Genomic DNA, 21,762 nt, shown 5'->3' on the forward strand with positions numbered 1-21,762 from the left:
TATATATATATATATATATATATATATGTCTACATACGTCAGTATAATAACTACTTTTAGCAACTGAACGATATTCTACACGAAATTAAAATAATCCACCTGCGAATATAGCAATTTTGAATAAATTAAGTTTAAAATACAAAGATTCACGAAATTGCCGAGACAATGCACATGGTTAATTTCTTTCCAATTGCGTGACTAAAGTCATTTTCGCACTGCATATCCAATTTTCTAAGTAGAAATTAAAATTCTGTAAATTTACTGAAGATAGTGTGACTAGATTCACCGACGCAATAATTCGTTCATCGAACGTCTTGTCGTTTCCTTTCCGTTCACATTTTAAATTTTAACAGCAACAGAAACTGCAGACATAACGTTATCTCTTGGGCATTCGCAGTCGATTCTCGTTAACGAAAATATAGAGCGGTTCTTAAATTGTAAGTTAAAAGTGAACAGATGAAATAATATTTGTTATTCGATTTCAAGTAAAATTAATTTTATCGGAATTTTAATTAACAACCTCTTTTTAATTGCTAAAATATTATATATAAAAATCTAATAAGATTTGTTTCTTCTCTCGTCAGTTGTAAAAAAATTGATCCTAAATTTATATAAAAGGAAGATAACATATCCGTCCATTCAATATTGATTATGTACGATATCCTATGTTCAATCATTGTTGAAGCAGCTTCGATAATATTCCGCGTCCAGCCTTTCAAATCATTAAAAATGCAGCGATAACTTTACTTCTGCGGATATAAATTAGAAGAATGGACAGATAAAATATCAGCGAGATAAAGCGCGATAAGCCTTAATTCCGTGAATATATTACGTAGAGCTTCGACGAGACCCTCGATCTTGTTCGTTCCATCTCAGTTCACAATCCACGCGCGCGGACATCTCTTTTTAAAATAAATACGCTATAAAAAAGGGTGACATGTACGGTGTAAAATATCGATTTGTTGTTCTCGAATGAAGGCGGTTCTAATCATCAACGGCGGTCGCAAAACTTGTTCACATCCGCTCTCGTCGATCGAACGGCAAAATGAAATAGCCGTTCTTATCATTATGGCCTGCATACTCCATTATGTACGTCACTACGCGTATCTCCCTCAACTGATTATCGAAAGATCCCTCTCGCCAGTGGAAAGGAAAAAAAAAGTCGGCCAGTCCATTTTTCCGATACGCAATTTTGAACGAAATAACATTTTTGCACGCGATAAAAATAATATGATATTGTCCATCGTGAAATAACGTGCGGTAATTAATTATTTTGCTTGCAACAAAATAATTCATCCGACAAATAATTTATTGAATTCTCTTACAAATGAATAATTTAATATTTTCTTTTTAAAAATCAAATTAATTATCTGTAATGCAAAAGCGCGGAAGACGATCGGAAAGAGAAGACTTGATTATTAATATTTTCGTTTACACAAAGTTTCTTTTTCAAAAAATGTTTAATCAAAGTAAAATAAAAATACAGACAAGAAATTCTCGTACACGGGTGTCGATGCACTTGCCTTAGCAGTTGATAAGATTATGCCCAAGTCCATTAATCAAGAGTACATCTCGTAATAAATTTGCTGAATGTAATAAAGTTCTGTCGACAAAATATCATCGTAAATAATGTACCCTGAAAGACTGCTGCGCAAATAATAAATTTCACCAGCAGCGAAAAATTAGTTTTACACGAGGCACGCTATAAATTTTGTGATCACAACGCACCTATATATTTTTTTATTCATCTTTTTCTTATAAAAACCAATGCACTTCGTGGAGTTAACTTTTTAACACATAAAAGAGCGAGTACATATATTATATTTATAAAAAATGCAAGAAATCCTCATATCATATATGTGTAAACATAAAATCATATGTAATAAAAAAAAAACAAATATCAAATATGTGAATTTATCGTTGCTAAATGCGGGAAAATATATGGTCTCAACACCCTCGATGCCAAGTACGTTGAAATACAAACTCGACGCATTAATACCTGGGACACTTGTAAAATATGTATGAGATGAATCAAATACACGAATTTGCTCCAGACAATCATATGCAGAATAAATTTTTGATCGCCTGATATGTGAGTTTAAATAACTGTCGATTTATTTACGTATCGACAGCCTTAATTATTCTGAAAGACAAGAGTTCATCTTCCGCCGCATTCCTCTCGGCATCGCCGAATTCGGGGTTTCGTTTCCAGAATTTGGAGCAGGTTCGAAAATCATCCCCAGTTATCAATGCGCAATTATAATTGAGCATATAGGAGAGTACTCACGGAAATGGGGTACACGGTGCGCCGCGGAAACGCGTTAGGCTGACGCGCACCGGACGCGGTTCGCCCGCCGTTGGAGGGCGAACCAGCGTTCACACACTGCACGAGGGCACGTTTTTCACGGGCGACACCTTGACGTGCGACACTCAAGCGGCGCTCAACGGCACGCTGCGTATCATGATCGACGAGGATGACACGGTACCGGGGACCAAAGAGAAAGACCCGACCTTGATAGCGCGGCGGCGACGAATCAAATGGTGGAAATCTTTTTCGCAGAGATAAAAGAGAGAAAGGAAAAGAGAGAGAGAGAGAGAGAGAGAGAGAAGTAGTGAAAGAGAAAGAGAATAAAATAGATAATGCAAGAAAGACAGATAGAAGGGAAAGAAAAGAGAGAAAGAGAGAGAGAGAGAGAGGATAAGAGAAAAAGAGAGCAGAAAGGAGAAAAGATCGGATACCGATAGATACGATCGGTCTCACTGATTACTAACAGGAAGATAGGGAAATCCGATTGTGAGACAATAGATTGATAGACAACCGCGTGGCAGCTAGAGTCGCGACGCACTGCTGCTTCACGGCTGCGAATCCCCACCATGGATTTTCACGAGCTCGCTACTACCCCCCACATACCCCCACGCTCCCCCGCGCGCGCGGTCAACCCCCACCTGCGCACCAGCCAAACTACGGCACCACCACGACGAGCTCTACCTACCTTTATCCACCTACCTACCTACCCTATCCTATGGGCCACCACACCCCCGCGACTTGCACACGACTTGTTCGCTCCCGAGGCTTCACTTGCAACGGCTCTTTGTCCTGTCTGTCTCTCTCTTGCGCGTGAAGCGAGAAATGAAAAATCAACGCGAAATCGTATGATCGTATCCGTTTTATTTTTCGTGACTTTACGTAACATTCGGATCGAAAACTTTAACATATAAAATTGCCGTGAAACTTTCTTAGGCAATTTGAAATGCAGTAAACTTCAATGCAAAAAGTCGAATCGTACGGAATCATGTTTTCGCGAAGTTAATGAAAGCAATTCTTTTAAAAAGTAAGCCTTTTCTAAATAATATTTTGTGAAGAGAAGAAAAAAAAAGAATCAGAAAATTTTCTCCGTGCACATTCCAAAGATGCCGAAGATCCCAAAAGAATTAAACAATCTAAATGTAGTTATCTCTTCAGCGAATACGATATATGGTAGATCAAACTATGTTAATTTAAACGAAAAATGTCGAAATTTATAGCGCCAAAATAGTCCAATATTCAATGCAACAATTTAACAAATTTAGCTTTTAAATATTTTCACACATAAAACATTAATTTTCTTCCGCTAATATTAGATTCTTAAGTTTCATTAAGGAGTCGAAATCTCTATAGCAATTCTAACTCATATACATCAACCAAAATTGCAATATATAAATTAGAAGAAAAATTATTATTAGTTTTTAGTGTATTGTTATTTAAAAAAAAATGTTATATTCTTTACCTTCATTTCCTTATCTCAAAAATATTTATTTATAAAAAAATATTTGTCTCTCAAAAACTTGTAATGCATTGAATTATTCTTGAAAATAATTAAAAATAACAAAAAAGCCATTATATTAAAAATAATCGAATTTTTTTTGTTTAAAACATAAATTTATTAAAATAAATCCTGAAAAAAATAAGTTATGAACATAAATAATTTTTTAGATATAATTATTTTATCTAAAATAAAATATAAGATAAAAAATGTATTAGATATAGATGTGTGTGTGTGTAATTACAACACAATTATAAGATAAGTATACGCAACAGTACAACAATAGATAAAAACATTACAATACAGAAAACAATCGAAAGACAAATAATTAGTGATGAATAATATATCTTTCTTGTGAAAAATTTATCTTCAGTAATGATTTCTTAATATAAAGCATTACGATGATCTCTGATAAATCACGAAGATCTCTTTTGTCGACAAATCGCGTCGACGATACTCGAGATGAGGAGAGAGATGCTGCTTTAGAATTCTTTTAAGCTTACCGGCATCAAAGTTACGAAGAATAAAAGTGAATTAGTTCTTACAAACTGAATTAATCGCTTAATGAAGCGAGAGAGAATATAGAAATAATCATAAGCAGATTATCTCATTTATATCTCAAGATTCAATCCATTAGAATAAGACGGATTCATACTTAACAACCCTCAAATCCAGTCAATCATGATCACCATAGGACCACTAATTAAACAAACTTGATACAACGGACCAAACAATCTTGAAACTTGGTTTAATTCGGTAGCAATCAGTTCAATCAGGATTAATACTCCGATTGCGCCGATGTCTATTTCCAGACAGCACATGTTCCTAAAAGATGTTTAAAAGACTGCTTAAAGACGGCTTATCGTCCTTTAAACATTTTTAAGATATCTTTTGACTTTTTGTGTTGTCTGTTGTTTGCATACAAAAAAATACCACAAGTGCTCATGATTATACGACACGTTGTACAGATATCAACTATCTAATTCATTTATTGGGAATATTTTGTTTAAATTTATATATTCACGAGTAAATTAAATTTACAATTCATACTAAATATGAATACGGATCATGTTATATGTAAATGCTACCAAAAATACGATGTATCAAATCAGTCATTCATTTATCAATACATTTGATATTAAACAATTTTTTTAGAAAAAAAAATATTTATGATATTGTATTATCTCTGAGCTCTGACTATTTGCAAATCGTTTTATGAATAAATTGATAAGGAATATATTCTGACGGAATAATTGACATTATTATAAAGAAGAAAATTTAAAAAAAAAGCATTTTTCAAATGTCATTTTAATAAGCAATAATATAATAATTAATCAAATAATTTCCAATTTCATCGGCTTTTTTAATTAAAAAATTATAGTATATTTTTCTTTGTTAATATAGAAAAAATATAGAAAAAAGTTATAAGACGAAGTTATATAAAGTTATAGGAAAAAGTTTCTTCACTTTTTTAAACAGAAAAATAATCTTCTTTTTTTGCGACTGCTAGCATATTTTTTTATTTGAACAATTAAAAATTGTCCGATTTTATTCTTTATTATTTTATTATGCTTTTTATTATAATTTAAACTACAATTTTGAACCATAAATGAGTCTGTAACTTCACTAACAGAAAACTTTTTCCTGTGAAATTCTCGATAACTTTCTTGTTACGTATAATGTGTGAGGCGCATGTACATATACACAAAATACCGTACATAAATTATTCTTTTTTACAAAACAAGATTGTACTATATACACGAAAGGGATACTTTTAGATTCACGATCGGTACACCGATGATGGTAACATATTTTGCAGTCAAGACTGTATATTTATCCGAGATTCGAACCGCTGACTGTGCTAATAAGTATGTTTGGAAAGAAATCAGTCGAGTTACCATCTCACGAAATTAACATCTACGTAACGTATGCATATAAAATCAGCATTACTAAAATTGGGAAAAGTGTTTATTAACTACCAATAAATCTTGGATCCATGTTCTTCCTCAAGTATGCGTGTGTTCTATATGTATATTAATTATTATAATAAATGACGGGATAATTTTGAGTGCAATTTCTACTGGAAAAAATATGTCTTTGTCTTTTATTTCTGCAAGAAAAAAGCTCTACATTTTATTTTCAAATATTTATATATACTTATTGTTCTAAATTCAAATGTATGTATGTATTTATATTTGTTAAAACAGATTTATGACAAAAATATTTTGCATTATCGTATGACATCGTGTGAATAAAATATCTTAGCGTCATTATCTCTCTTTTTATCTCTGTTACATTTTTAACTCTTTTAATGATTACACAAAACGTGATTGTAAGATTAAAATGATGACATGAAAGATTTACTCAGCATTTCCTACCAGCGTAATACGGTCAACGTACTACATCAGCTTTGAAAAAAAAAAAGACAATTGCTATTATATAACTATAACATAATTATTATTATACAATAATTATTATTATTACAATAATTGAAATAAACAAAAGCTCGTATTATGAAGCGAAATAAAAATCCTTATCATATATATTAATCCCGATATAAATTATTATAACAATCAAGCAACGAAATATAACAGTATCTTTTGAGATATAAAACTGTGATCAGTATTGATTCTTATCGTTATATACAGAGCAATTAAAACTTAGGAAACTATTGTAACAAAAGACTTTATTATAAAAAAAAATAATTTTTTATTCCGAATAGTAATTTTTAAACTATAAGAATTTAAAATATGGCCAATCGTAAAATATCTTTACCACTCGTCCGATAATCGTACAATATCAACAATTCGTGCGAATTATTTATGCATTTACGATGTAGGTTTAAATTTTGAGTCTATTTAATTAACAAATTGGTCATAGTCGGAATATATATTAAAAAGAAAGAAAGTAAATATTTTTACGAATTTTACCGTCACACTATGCTCTTGGGTTTCTATGAACACCCTATGCATAATAATACAGAAAAAATTTTCCTCTTTCCTTGAGAGTACAGCATATTATACACATTGTATATATATGTATATACGTATACATATATAAACGGGGAAGTCCGGCGCGTGACTCCAATCGCCGTGAAACATTCGCTCAGAACGCTTCGAGAGTAAAGCCGAGTCAGCGTGAAAGGAACTTGAATTTGCCACGAGGTGCACTAGTAAGCATTACGCCGCTCTTGTCGCGAATAGTTGGCAAAGTGATTTACCGGGTAATTATATTACAATTTCTGTCAACGAGGCACACTACCTTGCGATATTGGATATGTTCGAAACTTATTTTATTTTAATTTAATTGTAAGTTTATAGCGCGCGAGAATGTTCCGCTTCTTTCCGTGTGAACTTCGTCAGCATATTCTCTACGAGTAGATTTCACGGGAAAAGGTTTTATGTAAATGCAAATCCCCCGGAAATGCTTTATTAAATAGTAATAGCAGAAAACTACCTAAAAGATATATCCGCATAGTTGACGTTCTCCTAATTACTTTTTAATCAAGCTATCGTATACTCGTAAACATAAAATATAGTAAAGCAACAAAGTATACTATTTCTCACAACTCATTTATCATACTGATATCACTATTATTACACAGAAATAATTATTCATGAGTAAAAAAATAATTATTCTTTTTGTTTACGAGCATTGAAATAATGTATATTAATGTTTTAAATACCTCCAATGATACTTGTATGCAAATTTTGCACATTATTCAACGATGCTAAATCTGAAATGCGTATTAGACTATGCATTGAAGATGATTGAAGACTCAAGATTGAAATTTGATCGATCAAGGCAAGGAAATTTTAGTTTCTTTTGCTTTGATTAGTCAAATTCCAATATTTAATTTTCAATCTTTAATTTTCAATTCGTAGTCTGATACAGGCTTAACAAAATTTTTTTTTTTAAATAAAAAATTTTGTTAATATTATAATTTTAATTTTATTATATAATTATATTTAATTATATCATATAATTTTAATTTTATTATAATTTTAATTTTAATTTATTATAATTTTAATTTTTACATTTTCTTTTTATTTCTTTTTTTGCCTTTCATTTATTACGCATGCTTTGAAAATATCCGCGCTCTTTTATGCATCAGCTGTGTTCTGTCTAACGAGTATCTGGAGAATTCATGCGCATAACGTATTTTTGTATCGTACGAGACACTACTGTGTCTCTTGATCTGTACATAATAATGTTCATAATAATGTACATAATAACACACATGATGCTTTTGCTTATCGACTTTGCAACAAAAGTCTTATTAACTCGAAATGAACTGATAAGAGATGCTTTAAAGTATGTAGAGATAGTGAGACGTATATTTTTTTTTGGTTATATATATTTACTAAAAATAGACAACTACGTAGTTTTGAATTTGTAGAAATAATTTCATTGAATATGACACGTCAGATTCGAGAAGTATTGTGCAAATATTTATATCAGAGACATTATTTACATATATATACATATATATACTATACTCATATATGAATTCTGTTTTACTCAGCTTTTTCAATGAAATGTTGCAAAATATCCATGTTGCAAAATTTCCAATGAAATGTTGCAAAATAAAATGCTCATAGCTCTAAAGTTCTGTTATAAAATGATTAGATATCATCTATTGCATCAAATTCTGTATTATTTACAACAGCTACTTACATTTTAATTCTATTTTTATTTCAAAATTTCATTTAGTAATGTGTATATTCAAATAACTCAGTGAAATATTGATTGGAAAAGTCTAGTTTATTTCATCACAATAAAACTTTGACATTTTCTTTTGCAGACAATGGCACGTATCGTGGACCTGCTGCTTATATACAGCTCCTTGAATTTTTGTTGCTATAGCAATCTTGGTAAGTTAATATTTTGATATTCAGAAAAATATCTATATTTATAAATGAATTTTTAAATATACATTTTTCTCTATTCAAAAAAGAGTATCATATCAAGACAATCGTAAAGTATATCAATGTGTTAAAATAAATTTGCAATTGATTAAATTGAATTACATCCTTGCATTTTTGTAAATTAATTGATTAAGTTGAGATTAAGTTTTTCTCAATAATATAAAGATTTCTTTAACAAATATATAATATGCAAGAAACCTGATTAGTTTTAATGTGATAATGGCGAATATATGTTATTATTTAAATATGATGGAGAAGAAGATTGTACTGATGGATCTAATGAAAATCACTGCAACTTTATTGTGAGTATTATACAATTCATACGTTTTTTATTTTCTTGTCAATTGTTTTCCAATTCTATTTTGAATTTGTGAAAATGTTTTTTAAGCTAATCAAATATAGATAGTTTTTGTTTCTTATTTATAATTAAATTACTCGTGTATTTTTAATACATGTTGCAATCTCTTATTTTAAAATTTGAAACAGTATATTCTATATTTGTCTATGTGATTATACTTTATATCCAAAAATGTAGTAAGATCTGTTTTTTCCAAATATTTTGCAATAGTAATTATTTATTTTAAGAAATATGTCATTATTCTCTCTTTTATCTATCAATAGGAAGCTCAATTCTTGTTAAATAACAGCTTTGTTTGTTGCCAAAACATAGTCAGCACCAACACAGATGTCAACACCAGATTCACCAACTTATATAGCCGCTGTAGTAGAATATCATCCAGAATATGCAATAAATAGTGATGAGACTTTAAAGAAAAATTCTGATGCATATGTCAAACACATTAAAACAGCTAGAGCAAAAGTAAGTATTTTTAAGAAAATATTAATTTTAAATGTTTCATATCTTTTAATTAATTTTAAATGTTTCATATACAAAATATATCTTTGCCAATGCATATTTTGTATATAAAAATTATTTAAAGTATCTAAATATATTTTTTATAGAATGCTGACATAATTGTTTTCCCAGAAGATGGATTAACAACAGTTAAACTTCCTGAAAGGGAAGAAATGCAAGCTTGGACAACTATTATTCCTGCTGCTTCATTTAATTATACTCCTTGTATTGACAATACTATTGAAGTCAGTGAGGTATGTATCTTGTGTATTGTAAGATCTTTTAATACCACAAAATTAGTAATCAAAATTTTTAATTATTATAAAATTATTATAAAAAATCTATAGACATTGAAAAAAATATCGTGTGCTGCAAGAAACAATACAATCTATGTGGTAATTAATATTGCTGAGAAACTACCTTGCACTGGAGATAAATGTCCAAAAGATAAGATGTTTTATTATAATAGTAATGTTGTATTTGATCGTATGGGAAAGATTATTGCCAGGTATCTTTATTATTATTAATACTGCAATCGATGTATACCTAACATTATATTAATGTATAATTATGATAAATAGATATCGTAAAACGAATCTTTTTGGGGAACGACAATTTAATGTGACATCAGAACCGGAAATAGTGATTTTTGATACTGATTTTGGAGTCAAATTTGGAACATTTATATGTTTTGATATATTATTTCATGAGCCTGCGTTACAACTAACAAGGCTTCATCAAGTTACTGACATTGTATATCCTACAGCATGGTTTTCTGAAGCACCATTTCTAACAGGTAAATATGATAATTTTTTTGATCTGATAATTTAATTCCATTAAAAATATAATATAAAACAAAATATTACAAATTATTTCAGCTGTACAAACACAAACAGGATGGTCATTTAGTGAAGATGTAAATTTGTTAGTTTCCGGTTATAATGAACCTGCTTCTGGCAATACTGGCAGTGGAATTTATTTAGGTAATTATATTTACATTTTATATGTTGCATATAAGAGATTTGTCATGTAAATGTCTACAAGATAATATATTATGCAGGTCGTAAAGGAATAGGGGAAGCAATAATGTCTAAAACTACAGGCGATAAAATATTGGTATTTGAAGTACCTAAAAAGGACAGGATATTTAATAAGGACCATTACGATCATTCAAAAGATTACGATCATAATGTTTATAACTCTAAAAAAGAGAATATACACGAGGAATTATGGAAGAAGCAATTTGCAAGCACAATGGCAGATAATGATACCGTATTTTTGATACATGAGAATATTAATGCTTTTGAAACGTTTTCCTTGGAAGGAAATGTCACGAAAAATATGTGCAAAAATGGCTTCTGCTGTGATTTTAAAGTAGAAGTTGAGACAATAGATCCAAGTAAAAAATATCGTTTAGTAGCTTTTAGTGGTATTCGTCTGTACGCTACTGTCGAAGCTGGCGTACGTGCATGCGGTATAGTTCAATGTTTAAATGACTCGATCTCATCATGCGGTTCTGTACAAGAATCGAGAACAATATTCAGTAAAATTGAAATCGATACGACGTTCTACGATTATAAGAACATTTTAATCATGCCGTCCACGTTACGTTCAGATTTACTTCCGCTTTCTGAAAACTGGACGTATAATGAACGTGCTCATGATGATCATGTCCATGTTAGTATGCTTTTAAGCAATAATACAAATAATCTAACAACGTTTGGAATATATTCAAGATATTTTAATAAGAACAATGCAAATAAAGTAGTTTCTGATGCTATCTATTATTACATAGTATTAGTAAGTTTGTGTATATCGAAATTATAATTTGTAATATTTTGTGTATGTAACAATTATATACATTATATATAGCTACATATACATTATATATATATATCTATTTATGTGTATGTTAAATATATTATATACATATATTATTTTTTTTTATATATATATTTAGAAATTGTATCTTTTGTCTATAAATTTATTAATGATTTTTGAATGGCTTTAATAGTTCAACTTCATCACTTTAAAATTTTAATTTTTGGTATCAAATATATTTTTTATGTATGTATATATGTGCGCACGCTTGCGTGTGTATCTTTTATATTATTGACAATTGAAGTGAGAAAAAAGACACATAGAACTTTTGCGAAACTTCAGATATTAAACGTATGTATATACATGCCAAATAGGCTAATAATAATAATACTATATAAATGTATTGATAATGTTTTATTACTAATAAATATGTCTTTTACAAAGCAATATATTCTCAATATTTTCATCGCGAATTACGATAAATATCTATTATTTTTGCTACGACCGTATCCAATAAACCGTAAGTATCAGTTTCATATATATGAAATATCAACTTTTAATATATTTTTGAAATATTTTCTATAAATTTGTTATAAATTTATAACAATTATACAAATGTAACGAGTAATGGAACATTTTTATCTGTCTTTAATGAACGATAAAGTCATTATATATAATTGTTTTTATATTATTTCGATTTAGACTTCAAAAAATTGTACAGATATGCCCATACTGATATACCGAGGCCTAATTTCGAAGAATATCGACGAAACTCCTCGCAGGATCCCCAAGAACCGGCTTCGAAAAGTTTCGAGAAAAGAAAAGCGCTGAACTGCGTTGCCTCTTTTGGTGCGACTCAAAAAGATTTTATTTAAGATATTTATATTGCGTTTGTTGGTACATTGTTCATTAAAAAAAAAAAAGTCTTTTCTACGATAATATACAAATATACAAATCTGTGTTAAAATCGAAGAGAGCATACAAAATTAAATATATATATATATATATATGACATTTTCAGCCGGTGGAGTTACTGCATTATATGCCTTCAAGGCTCACTTATTACATCATGTACTTTTCTTGTCGCCTTCACGGGATATATTGGCGGAAGCTCAATTAGAAGTGAAATTAGATACTATACCAGAAGGAAAAGTATCGATCGTTAAGTGGCGCGGAAAACCTGTTTTTATCTATCACCGGTAAAAGATCTAGTGCACATTAATAATTATAAGCCAAAGATAATAAAAATTCTGAATAGTTGCCGTTTTAAAAAAAAATTATTCAACATATATATATATATATATATATATATATATATATATATATTCTACTTCCATTTAATATTATTTAATTAAATTTCATTATTCAAATTCAATGTATCGTTCATGATGATAAATTTTTATTTTGAATTTTCACATACGCGTATTTTACATTTTCGTAATTCAGAATAAATTCCCGCACACCGTGCAGTCGATGAATTTATTTTCGGTGACCAACAAGAATAATATTACTTATTAATATTTACAGGACTCAAGCGATTATCGAACAAGAGAGAGCCGTGAGCATATCGGAATTACGTGATCCGGAAACGGACGACGATAGGATCAAAAGGCCGGAGTGGCTGGTCGTGGTGGGGATCTGCACGCACTTGGGATGCATACCGATTCCGAATGCCGGCATTATACCGGGCGGCTTTTTTTGTCCGTGTCACGGTTCGCACTTTGACGCGGCCGGTCGCATACGAAAAGGTCCGGCGGCCACCAATTTGGAGATACCCGAATACAAATTCACAAACGATAATAATATCCTTATCGGATGATGCGTATATTTTTTTAGATTGAAATAAATATTAAGCGATAAGTATGAATCGACTTATGTGACATCGTTGTAGGGAATACAATTTTTTTTTCCCGCATGATACGACGCGCAGAGATAAAAATCGAAAATTATATCAAATGATTTTATAAAATTCTCCAATAATTTCATTGAAAATAAAGCTTGATTTTTCCAAAATGTAAATTTTAGAAGGAGAATATTTTTAAATCGTTGCTTCTCGAATTCTTATTTCTCACATAGAAAATAATAATTTTAATTAATAATTTTTTGTTAAAATAAGGAGTATTACTAATATTATCATGTCATTTTTCCAAATAGCATAGTGACGTCAAATGACGTCTCAATAACATCTTAATGACGTCACCTTATCTACTTGAGTTTAGATTAAACAAAATTAATTTAGACATTAAAATTCTAATAAGATACACATATATGTACATACTCGACGATGATTCCAATTAACTGCATTTTTGTTCCGATGAAACACACTGCCGCGAAGAAATAAGATGAAATATGCGGAGAGGCCTTTGGTCGAATTCGAACATATGTGTACACATACACAGAGACGGAATCGCGATATTGGCATACATATTAGGCATGTTCACGTTAAGATAAACACTTTCGATAAACACTTTTCTTATATTTTGGCGAAAAAGTAACGCGAAATACGCGTTTGTTTCGGCTAAACTCGACCCCATACACATACACGGAAACGCGGTTACTATACTACTTCCGAGAAATCATGAAATTGGCATATAGTGAATATCGTACACGGTATATTCACCTTAAGACAAACACTTTCAATAGTTTTTACCACGACGAATTAGATTTCGGCGATAAAATAACGTGAAATACGCGCTTTTACTTTTACTTGACTCGAGCACTTACACACACACACACACATACACGAAAAGCGATTACTTCCAAAATCGTGCGATATTGGTGTATATCGGATATTGCGCACATTATCTATGCATACTCACGTTAACAATGAACACTTTCGACATTTAATCGCGCCCGAATCACATTTTTAAACGATAATAATCGCGAAAAATCTCCGGCACAATGAGATTACAAGCGCGACGCGACTGATTCGTTATTTGTAGTTCAACATTTCGAGAATCGCAATTTCGTGTTGCGATAGTATCGATAGTATCGATCAAAGTGGCGAACCAATAAGAGTTGAGCGCGATACAATCGATTCTCTGTTCAAACACCAAATGTCCCTTTATCGATAGAAAGACGTTCTAACCTACTGTAAGTATTTATATTATTTTTCAGTCTTTTTATTATGAAAAATAAATGAATTCAGAGATGAAAATTATATATGTCAATAACGGTTTTTTTATAGATCTCTAATTAAAAAATAGCTGTAAATGTACATAAAAAAAGATAATGACACTGCCGATGGAAAGAATTCAGATTTTGGAATCTATCAAGGACCTTACAATATGTTTACAAAGTGCAGGTAATTGTTAAATGCTTCTTAATCTTGTTAATTAATTATTAATTAATAGTTTTTTTTTGTCTCATTTAATACAACTTTCTTATATATCAAAATTTGCATGTGTCATACAAAATAAAAATAAAACAAAAATTATAGAAATAAAATATGAAAATAATTATGCAAAGCAAAATACTTGATGTACAAAAAACACCATGATTAACATATATATATACACACACTTATTTACATTATAGTTATACATTATATTACATTATATTACATTTACAAGCTTATGTGGAACTGAGTAAAGAGAAACCAATCTTAAATTTTGAGTTCATTTATTTAACAAAAAAAAAAAACTGTTTATAGTTGAAGTATATATAAAAAAAAGGAAACTATGTGTTTTTACATTTTTATGAATTTTACTATCAGTATGCTCTTGTTTTTTGTGGACACTATGCATAATATAGTATGTACAATTTTCTTGTTTGCTAGAAGGAACAGCATATTATATACATTGTACGACATATATATGTGGGTATATATATAAAAGGGAAATCTTATGCATGATTCCAATTGCTATAACACATTCGTCAAGAACGAAAGAAAAGCCGAATCAACGTGAAAAAAAGTTGAAACTGCCACAAGGTACACTAGTATAAGTATATACACTATTTCTTTCAAATACACTATGATATTAATATCACTATTATTACATAGAAATCATTATTTATGGACAAAGTAATTATTTTTTTGGTTTAGCATTGAAACAATCTATATTAATGTTTCCAATACTCCAATGATGCTTTTATGCATTTTGTACATTATTAATAATGTTAAGTTTGTAAAATATAGACAACGCATTAAAGATGGAGATTGAAATTTGACCAAGATAGTAATATTTAGTTCCTTTTACTTTGATTAAACAAATTTCAATCTTTAATTTTCAATTTTCAATATATAATCTGATACTGACTTAATAAAATTTTATTTGTTCTTTTTGAATAAAATAAAAATTTGTTGATAATTTTAATTTAATTTTTAAATTTTGTGTTAATTTAATATTTTATTTTTTTGTGAGATTCTAATTCTTTTTTTTAATTGTCATTCATTATGCATGCTTTGAAAATATCTGTGCTATCATATCTATAATAACACATCAACTGTTTTCTGTTTAACAAGTGCCTGGAGAATTTATGCGCATAATATTTTTGTATCTATACATAATAATGACACATGATGCAAATTTAAATTTATAGACATGTTATTTTAAGTTTTAAAATATCTAGAAAGAGTGAGATGTTTATTCTTTTCTGGTTATGTATATTTACTAGACAACTATGTAATTTTGAATTAGAAAGTAGAAGACAAACTAAATTCACAGAACATAACACATAAAATATACAAAAATATTATTTTAAAAATATATTATATCAAATATATTACATTATATATATGTATGTGTAATATACATCATGTATACTATACATGTTCATGAATTCTGTTTTATTCAGGTTTTTCAATGAAATGTTGTAAAATGCCCAATATTATATAAATATAAAAGTTTAGAAGGAAATAAAATGCTCTGAAAATTCTGTTATGAAATGATTCTTCTTTTATATATATTGAGTTGCTTAAATAATATAATAATATAATATAAAAATCGATTTTATAACATAAAATTTTGAAAGTTATGTCCTAATATTTATTACTATATAAGACTTGAAGATTCATAATCCCAATTTTTGTTCTAGATATATAACATTTCTAAAGCAACTTTGTAAACTATTAATGTACTAAATTTTTTTTGCCTTAGACATATTGTCATGAATTAACAATAGATTATTATATGTTTTCTAATAGCATATCTATCACATCAAATTCTGTACTTTACAACAGCTATTTATATTTTGATTCTACTTATATTTCAAAAATTTAATATATGCATATTTAAATGACATAATGAAATATTAGTTGGAAGAATTTAATTTATTTAACTGCAATAAAACTTTGGCATTTTCTATTGCAGATGATGGCGCATATTATTGTGGGCCTATTACTTATATGTAGTTCCTTGAATTTTTATTGTTATGGCAATCTTGGTAAGTTAATATTTCGATATTTAGAAAATTATTTATATTTGTAAATAAATTTTTCTATACATCAAAGATATTTTTCTATATATAATAAATTAATATATAATTTAATTATATATTAATTATATATTAATATTTAATTATATATTCTAAATATTTCGATATTTAGAAAATTATTTTTATTTGTAAGTAAATTTTTTATATATATCAAATATATATGATATATTTTTCTGTTTAAAAAACGAGACTATATATCATATAGTATTTTGATGTAAAATAAATGTACAATTGATTAAATCGAATTATTTCTTAGCATTTTTTAAAATTAATTAATAAATTAAGTTTGTCTCAATAATGTACAGACTTTAACAAATATCCAATATGCAAGAAACCCGAATGGTTCCAATGTGATAATGACGAACGTGCATTCACATGCAATGGAAAAGAAGATATTGATAGATTGGATAAAGATTACTGCAACTTTATTGTAAGTATTATACAACTCATATAAATTCTATTTTTTATTAATTGTGTTTCCAATTCTTATTTATTTGGAATTAGAAGTGAAAATGTTTTTCAAGCTATCAAATGTGGACAGCTTTTATTTTTTTATCTATAATTAGATTATACATGTATTTTTAATACATGTTGCAATCTCTTATCTTAAAATTTGAAACAGTTCTAAAAAACATTCGTTTTTTTATCAGCAGACAATATATTCTACATTTACCTGTGAGTTATACTTTTTATCCAAAAATGTTGTAAGATCTTTTCAAAATTTTTTCTGAAATATTTGGCATTAACTATTTATTTAAAAAAATATGTTGTTATTTTTTTTATCTATCAATAGAAAGCTTGATTCTTATTATCATTAAAATAACAGTTTTGTTTGCATATGTAAAAACAGTCAACACCAGCACAGATGTCAACACCAGATTCATCAACTTATATAGCAGCTGTAGTAGAATATCATTCAAAATATGCAATAGATCGTAATGAAACTTTAAAGAAAAATTCTGATGCGTATGTCAAGTACATTAAAACAGCTAGAGCATATGTAAGTATTTTTAAGAAAATATTACTTTTAAATGTTTCATATAAAGAAATTAATGTAGTTTAACATAAAAGTATATCCTTACCAATGCACATTCTGTATGTAAAAGTTATTTAAAGTATCGAAATTTACTTTTTTTAGAATGCTGACATAATTGTTTTTCCTGAAAATGGATTAACAACATCTAATTATTCCAAAAGGGAAGAAATGCAAAATTTGACAATTATTATCCCTGCTGCTTCATTTAATTATACGCCTTGTACTGACAGTAATATTGAAGTCAGTGAGGTATTATCTTGTGTATTGTAAGATCTTTTAAAACCACAAAATTAGTAAGTCAAATTTTCTAATTATTACAAAATATCTATAGGTTCTGAAAAAGATATCGTGTGCTGCTAGAAAAAATAAAATATATGTGGTAATTAATATTGCTGAGAAACTGCCTTGCACTGGAGATATATGTCCAAAAGATAAGATGTTGTATTATAATAGCAATGTTGTATTTGATCGCACGGGAAAGATTATTGCTAGGTATTTTTATTATCATCAACATTGCAAACTGTGTGTGTCTAAAATTATACTGATGTCTGATTATGATAAATAGATATCGTAAAACGAATGTTTTTGAGGATGGACGGTTTAATGTGATGTTAGAACCAGAAATAGTAATTTTCGATACTGACTTTGGAGTCAAATTCGGAACTTTTACATGTTTTGATATATTATTTTACGAGCCTGCATTACAATTAACAAGGGTTCATCAAGTTACTGACATTGTGTTTCCTACAGCATGGATTTCTGTGACACCATTCTTAACAAGTTATTGTGATAAATTTGTTTGTATGATAATTTAGATTCATCAAAAATATAATATAAAACAGGATATTATTAATTATTCTAGCTGTACAAACACAAGCAGGATGGTCGTTTAGTGAAGATGTAAATTTGTTAACTTCCGGTTATAATGACCTAGATTTTGGCCATACTGGCAGTGGAATTTATTTAGGTAATTAAATTTACTTTTTATATGTTACTTATAAGAGATTTGTCATGCAAATGTCTCTGCAAGATAATATATCATGCAGGTTGTAAGGGAATAGGTAAAGCAATAATATCTGAAACTAAATGCGATGAAATTTTGGTGTTTGAAGTACCCAAAAAGAAAGGTAAATTTAATAAGGACCATCATAATCATTCGAAAGACTATGATCACAAAGTTTACAGCCATAAAAAGAAGTATATACAAAAGAAGTTATGGAAAAAGCAATTTGCCAGCCCAATGGCAGATAATGATACCATATTTTTAAAACATGATAATCTTAATGCCTTTGAAATATTTCCCTTGGAAGGAAATGTCACGAACAATATCTGCAAGAATGACTTCTGCTGTGATTTTAAAGTAGAATTTGTGACAATAGATCCAAGTACAAAATATTATTTAGTTGTTTTTAGTGGTATTCATCTGTACGCTACTATCGAAGCTGGCATACGCACATGCGGTATAATTCAGTGTTTAAATAACTCAGTCTCATCGTGCGGTTCTGTACATGAATCGAAAACAGTATTCAGCAAAATAGAAATCGATACGACGTTTTACGATTATAAGAACATTTTAATCATGCCGTCCACGTTACGTTCAGATTTACTTCCGCTTTCTGAAAACTGGACGTATAATGAACGTGCTCATGATGATCATGTCCATGTTAATATGCTTTTAAGCAATAATACAAATAATCTAACAACATTTGGAATATATTCGAGGTACTTTAATAAGAACAATGTATAGCAGTTTCTGATATTCCATTATTAATAATATTGTAATGTTAATAAAAATATCTTTTACAAAGTAATACATTCTCAATGTCTTCATCGCCAATCACGCAAAATATCTATCATTCTTACTACTACCATATCCAATAAACCATAAATATCTATATATAAAATATAAACTTCTTTATATAGTTTTAAGATGTTTTCTATTATAAATTTGTTATTATTGACATACAAATTTAACTAGTAATGAAACATTTTTTATCTCTATCTTTAATAAATAAACGACGAAATCATTATATACATATGATGCTTTCACTTGCTGCATTGTATACTTTCAAATCTTATATCATGTACTTTTCTTGTCGTTTTCATGAGATATATTGGAAGCTCGATTGGAAGTAAAATTCAATGATATACCGGAAGGAAATGTATCGGTTATTAAGTGGCGTGGAAAACCTGTTTTTATCTATCATAGATAAAAAATCTTATGGACATTAATATTAATAAACCCAAATATAACAACAATTTTGAATAATTGCTCTTTTAAAAAGTTATTATTCAATATATATATTCTATTTTCATTTAATATTATTTAATTAAATTTATTATTTAAATTCAATCATCGTGAGAAATTTTTATTTTAAATTTTCACACGCACGCATTACATTTTCGTTTACATATCACATTTACACGAATGGAGTTACTTTTAAAATCAGCAATGTTGCCGTATATCGGATATCGTGCACGTTATCCACATATATTCACATTAAGACGAACACTTTTGACATTTAGTCGCGCCCAAATCACATTTTTAAAGACATTAATAATTGCAAAAAATCTTCGAACGATACAACTGCAAACGTGACGCGACCAATTCGTTATTCATAATTCAACATTTCGAAAATCATAGTTTTGTCTTGAGATAGTATCGATAATATCGATCAAAGCACCGAACCAATAAGAGTTGAACGCGATACAATCGATTCTCTGTCAAGCCAAACGCCGAACGTTCCTTTTATCGATATAAAAAGACTTTCTAACCTACTGTAAGTCTTGTTTATATTATTTTTCTGTCTTTTCATTGTGAACATTAATTAACTGGATTAAAACGATATAAGTGAATTTTATTGTCTCTAAGAACGGATTTTTATAGGTATCTTAATTAAAAAATAGCTGTAAATACAAATAAAAAGCGCAATGACACCGCCTATGGAAAGAATTCAGATTTTGGAGACTATCGAGAAGGATATTGTAGTATGTTTACAATGTGCAGGTAATTGTTATAAATGATATGTCTTATTAATTGCTTTCTTTTTTTCTTTCATTTAATGTCGATTTTGTATATCAAAATATGTACATACAGATATTATACAAAATAAAACGTAAAAATTATAGAAATAAAATACAAAAATAATTATGTAAAATACTTGCTGTATGAAATACACATGCAATTAATATATTTATAAAGATATTAAGATATATATACAGATATATATACGTTATACACAGGACAAGCTTGCATGGAACTGAGTAAAGAGAAATCAAGCTTAAAGCAGGCAGAATCACAGACGCATCAATTTTTAAAAACACTAGCACAGTTGGAGTCCAAATTGAGCGAACAAATTAATTATCTTACACAGGTTTCTACAGGTACAGAATATATATATATATATATATATATATATATATATATATATATATATATATATATATATATATATATTTTACAATATCTGGTATATATCTCAATATATATCTGTATTTGTAACATATTTATAATATGTGTATCATAGGTCAACCGCACGAAGGTTCTGGATATGCAAGTCAGAAAGTATTACAAATGGCATGGCATAGATTGGAACATGCACGAAGTAGAGTTAATGAATTGGAACGTATAAAAAATAAGTTACGATGAATATATAACTTTTCTTACTTAAAATGTCAAACTGTAAATATAAATAACATTAATATAATTTATGAGCCATTTCTTCTAAATACAAATTATTTGAATAAATTTTCATATGTTTATTCAATATGAATATTATAATGATACATAATTTTCTGGGTATTTCTTTTATTTCTAAGTGTATAATATACTAAAAAAATACATAAATAATTTCTTTATATATTGTCTGTCTTTATCCTATG

General features: G+C 28.6%; 5 protein-coding genes across 25 annotated transcripts in view; 4 read left to right on the forward strand and 1 right to left on the reverse strand.

Moving 5' to 3' along the window:
- LOC126850009 (synaptotagmin-7) overlaps window positions 1-14,331 on the reverse strand; it is a 150,069-nt gene extending 135,738 nt beyond the window's left edge. For 2 of the 4 annotated variants that reach the window (XM_050592584.1, XM_050592582.1), the window contains exon 1: window positions 2,288-2,846. Coding sequence is in view for 1 of the 4 variants with exons in the window: in XM_050592581.1 (XP_050448538.1) it covers window positions 13,687-13,830 (144 nt within the window). In the remaining 3 variants the exon portion in view is untranslated. Of the gene's footprint in view, window positions 1-2,287; window positions 2,847-13,686 lie in introns of those variants that run through there. The other 2 variants (XM_050592581.1, XM_050592583.1) reach the window with 2 other exon arrangements.
- On the forward strand, window positions 6,881-11,855 carry LOC126849997 (vanin-like protein 1). 17 transcript variants are annotated; one of them, XM_050592542.1, is made up of 9 exons: window positions 6,881-6,975; window positions 8,608-8,677; window positions 8,987-9,033; window positions 9,402-9,551; window positions 9,695-9,841; window positions 9,935-10,095; window positions 10,169-10,383; window positions 10,466-10,570; window positions 10,648-11,855. In XM_050592542.1, the coding sequence occupies exons 2-9, from the start codon at window positions 8,611-8,613 to the stop codon at window positions 11,412-11,414; spliced, it is 1,659 nt and encodes a 552-aa protein (XP_050448499.1). In that variant the 5' UTR covers window positions 6,881-6,975; window positions 8,608-8,610; the 3' UTR covers window positions 11,415-11,855. The 17 variants fall into 17 exon arrangements, with proteins under 17 accessions (XP_050448499.1, XP_050448505.1, XP_050448510.1 ...); XM_050592548.1 differs by having other exon boundaries at window positions 8,990-9,033; XM_050592540.1 differs by having other exon boundaries at window positions 6,886-7,075; window positions 8,607-8,677.
- On the forward strand, window positions 11,589-13,227 carry LOC126850040 (cytochrome b-c1 complex subunit Rieske, mitochondrial-like). Its single transcript, XM_050592645.1, has 4 exons — window positions 11,589-11,928; window positions 12,111-12,257; window positions 12,430-12,607; window positions 12,936-13,227. The coding sequence occupies exons 1-4, from the start codon at window positions 11,589-11,591 to the stop codon at window positions 13,225-13,227; spliced, it is 957 nt and encodes a 318-aa protein (XP_050448602.1).
- A 137-nt stretch (window positions 14,332-14,468) lies between the features above and the next one.
- LOC126850000 (vanin-like protein 1) lies at window positions 14,469-19,691 on the forward strand. 2 transcript variants are annotated; one of them, XM_050592556.1, is made up of 11 exons: window positions 14,469-14,501; window positions 14,596-14,712; window positions 15,187-15,339; window positions 16,721-16,793; window positions 17,150-17,274; window positions 17,695-17,844; window positions 17,983-18,129; window positions 18,212-18,372; window positions 18,446-18,660; window positions 18,743-18,847; window positions 18,927-19,691. In XM_050592556.1, the coding sequence occupies exons 4-11, from the start codon at window positions 16,721-16,723 to the stop codon at window positions 19,625-19,627; spliced, it is 1,677 nt and encodes a 558-aa protein (XP_050448513.1). In that variant the 5' UTR covers window positions 14,469-14,501; window positions 14,596-14,712; window positions 15,187-15,339; the 3' UTR covers window positions 19,628-19,691. The 2 variants fall into 2 exon arrangements, with proteins under 2 accessions (XP_050448513.1, XP_050448514.1); XM_050592557.1 differs by having other exon boundaries at window positions 15,190-15,339.
- A 904-nt stretch (window positions 19,692-20,595) lies between these two features.
- LOC126850071 (mediator of RNA polymerase II transcription subunit 11) lies at window positions 20,596-21,628 on the forward strand. Its single transcript, XM_050592698.1, has 3 exons — window positions 20,596-20,887; window positions 21,124-21,264; window positions 21,408-21,628. The coding sequence occupies exons 1-3, from the start codon at window positions 20,812-20,814 to the stop codon at window positions 21,527-21,529; spliced, it is 339 nt and encodes a 112-aa protein (XP_050448655.1). The 5' UTR covers window positions 20,596-20,811; the 3' UTR covers window positions 21,530-21,628.
- Window positions 21,629-21,762: the final 134 nt, after the last annotated feature.

Source organism: Cataglyphis hispanica, chromosome 5 (assembly GCF_021464435.1).
Source record: "Cataglyphis hispanica isolate Lineage 1 chromosome 5, ULB_Chis1_1.0, whole genome shotgun sequence".
NCBI classification, from domain to species: domain Eukaryota; kingdom Metazoa; phylum Arthropoda; class Insecta; order Hymenoptera; family Formicidae; genus Cataglyphis; species Cataglyphis hispanica.